The sequence below is a fragment of the Zeugodacus cucurbitae genome, chromosome 2 (genome assembly GCF_028554725.1).
Source record: "Zeugodacus cucurbitae isolate PBARC_wt_2022May chromosome 2, idZeuCucr1.2, whole genome shotgun sequence".
Taxonomy (NCBI): domain Eukaryota; kingdom Metazoa; phylum Arthropoda; class Insecta; order Diptera; family Tephritidae; genus Zeugodacus; species Zeugodacus cucurbitae.
The window spans coordinates 85,032,116-85,035,204 of record NC_071667.1 but is presented as its reverse complement, the minus strand read 5'-3'; the positions used below and the strand labels follow the sequence as shown (position 1 = coordinate 85,035,204).

The 3,089-nt window shown below is 34.1% G+C and overlaps 1 protein-coding gene across 1 annotated transcript; it reads left to right on the top strand.

Moving 5' to 3' along the window:
* Positions 1 to 1,391: 1,391 nt before the first annotated feature.
* On the top strand, positions 1,392 to 2,286 carry LOC105218084 (uncharacterized). The gene is made up of 2 exons (XM_011193442.3): positions 1,392 to 1,553; positions 1,620 to 2,286. The coding sequence occupies exons 1-2, from the start codon at positions 1,506 to 1,508 to the stop codon at positions 2,208 to 2,210; spliced, it is 639 nt and encodes a 212-aa protein (XP_011191744.1). The 5' UTR covers positions 1,392 to 1,505; the 3' UTR covers positions 2,211 to 2,286.
* Positions 2,287 to 3,089: the final 803 nt, after the last annotated feature.

The window sequence follows — 3,089 nt, the reverse complement described above, 5'->3', positions numbered from 1 at the left end:
TTGGAAACGTGGCAAACATACCTGACTTTCTTCAAACTTTAAAGTCAAAATAGTAGGTTTAATAATATTGCCAGTGATCTCTTTGATAACCAAAAGTGTGCAATTGCATAATCAAGGTGGATTCTAATTTCGCAGAAGTATAACTGGTAACCCAATCCTCAAGGGAAAATTATGTGGTTGATTCTATATCGAGAGATTTAAAAAATAAATTGGGATGTTTAAAATTTAACAACAAAAGTGTCAATTGATTAAAAAAATCTTAGTTCTTCTGACCACAAATGTTTTATATTGAGATCAATTTCATCAACATCAAGTTCTGGTGCAAGTATTTATTTTATATGCTAGGGAGAATGCGCTCAATTAATTGATTTTTAGGTCAGAGGCAGTACAATATCTGTTTTTCATCTGTGGTCGCAGTTCCATACCATCGTTCCCAATATTTAAGAATTTCTGTAAAATGTTATGGATCATTTTGAAGTTTTATGCGCATCCTTAACCTCATCGCCGAAAGTATTGCTATCAATCACAGCGGAAGTCTGTCGGAAATCAACATGGAGTAGCTAAAACGCGCCTCCGAAAATTGTATCGTTGTCACTGTTATTTGTTAGAATTTTAATTAACTGACAGATAATATTTTTCACTGATTTTTCAAAGCTTTATGGCGATATTTTTATTTAATAGTGGTATGATTTTGACCATCTACAATACCCACCTTCTCATAGTGCCAAGGGTTAAATGAACCAATATTTATTAAGATATGTTGATTTTTAATCAAGTACTCAGTGCACATAGTGGTCAAAATTTCCCTAAAATCGGTTCAGTAGTTTAGGAATGAACCACAGACAAACAATGTAACGTGAACTTTTTACCTAAACAATGTCCCCGAGATATATACTTTCCAAGGTTCCAAAGTACCTCTACACCAAATTTTAGCGAAATCGTTTCAATCGTTCTTGAGTTATAAATAGTGTAACTAACACGAGTATAGAAAAGTGTTCTTTTGTTGTGAAACCCATCCCTGTACATTTCCTATCTAGTTTTTAATTTCATCCCCTTCGACAGCTATTTGAAATGGAGAATAAAGGTGATTTGCGAGACATGAGACATGTCTATTCTCTTCAAAATATAAATATTTTGTTTATAGTAATCAAGAGATAGAGCGGCTCTTATCAATAGAGGCTAAGAATTCAAGTTCATTTTTAATGACTTTTGCAATATGTACCTACGGACAAACATAAGCGATACAATAATAAAATAATCTCGGCAAAAAGTAAAAAAGCCAAAGACTTGTATATTAGACACATATTTAGAACATCTGTTATTGATTTAATGTATGCGACTTATCTCATTTTAATTAAGCTTCTTCCACAGCTTACATACATGCAAAATTTACCTTGTAAGTAGAGCCTATAAAAGGTGTTCGCATTTCGTTTTCAATTTAGTCCGATTTTAAAATTTCTTCTGTCAATAATTGCTTGTGAATTTCCAATATTCAATCAGGGAAGATGAAGTATTCAGTAGTACTCGTCGCTAGCGCTTTGTTGTTGGTGCAGGTAAGATTCACAGACCACTTGCCAGATTACGAGTCTTTCTGATGATTATATGATTTATGCCAATAGCTCGCTGGTGCCTTGCCGCATGTGAAACGTGAGTCCGAAGACTCCTCATCTGAACTACGCAGCGCACAGGAGCGACTGATGATTTATACCTTTACCGAAATAGCTAAACTCTACAAATGGGTGCTCGAGAATGGCAGTGTAGTGATTAATAATGCTGTTAAGGAACTCGATGAAATCCCAGACAAAGATGATCTATTGCAAGCGAATATCACACGCTTGTCAAAAATCGGTTCCGAGGTTTCTCAATTCAAGCTGGAAAAAGATGAGAGGAGCATTACAAAACTTTTGGAATATATGGTTAGTTTTGATGCATTGATGGACGATTATGAGAATATGCCAAGCGATTCGAAGTTGAAACTCACTCTGAAGACAGCTTTCGATAATAACGGTTACAAAAAATTCGAAGACGAATTCTTATTGAAAGTCGATGAGTTTTTTAAGAATTTCGATCATGCATTTGTGGAGTATGTGAAGACTTTGACTGCAGAAGAAAAGGTAAAGCAAAGCAGATTCTTTCAATGGCACGAAGACTTCACAGCTGAAACCAATGTGGCCACGAAACTTGAGAAGTTTGACGAATTGTTTGTTTAAATTTGTAAAATTTCCATGATTACGAAAATAAAATTGGATTTTAACTATAATTACACTCAAAGATGAGAAATTATAATCTTAAGTTTTATTTCTAAAAAAATTAAACCTCTCTAGGGGCTACCTACTCCTTCAAAATCTATAAATATGGGTTAGCTCATCTCTTCCGCGGGTTGCAAATGTTGTCATTTGAGATTTAGCATAACCTAACCTACAACTGTATGCGGTGGGTATATTCCTATATATTGTATATAAATAGTATAGTAATAGCTACCTACTCCTCCAAAATCCAAAAGGGGATGGCAGATCTGAGTCTTTTCTTTCAGTCTTGAAATTCGCTTTTTCAAGAGCTAATACCGTTAACCATAAATTACCCTAATATGTATATACTAACTACACTGATAATAATTTTCAGAATCGAATGCATATATTTTATAACAGCCAGGGTCGATATGTCATTTGTCAGTATTTACAAAACATTGTGCCAATTACCGGCACTTATCTACTCGTAGCTCTAATTTATTTTGTATATACATTTTAATTATACAGTTATTAAATTAATATACTTGATTGTACAAAGGAACGTATTTAATTAAGTTATATTGTTCAGATTGACTATCAATAGATGTACATACGAGGTATGTTCAAAAAATAACGGAATCGTCTTCATCAATGTTGTCACGTTTAAAATAGTCGCATTCGATATTATGCACTTATGCTAGCACCTCTTCCAATCGTCGAAACAATTCTCAAACTCGATTTATAGGATAGCCTTTGGCTCTTTTAGCGATTTCTCGTATGCTTGTTAAACGACGGTTCTTTAAGGTTGTCTTTATTTTTGGAAAAAGGAAGAGATCACACGACGTCATCTTTGGAGGCTGG

Excerpts from the sequence above, each read along its gene's own strand:
- LOC105218084 (XM_011193442.3), top strand. The coding sequence starts at position 1,506 with ATGAAGTATTCAGTAGTACTCGTCGCTAGCGCTTTGTTGTTGGTGCAG. Across the intron at positions 1,554-1,619 it reads GCGCTTTGTTGTTGGTGCAG|CTCGCTGGTGCCTTGCCGCA; the intron begins GTAAGATTCACA and ends TTATGCCAATAG.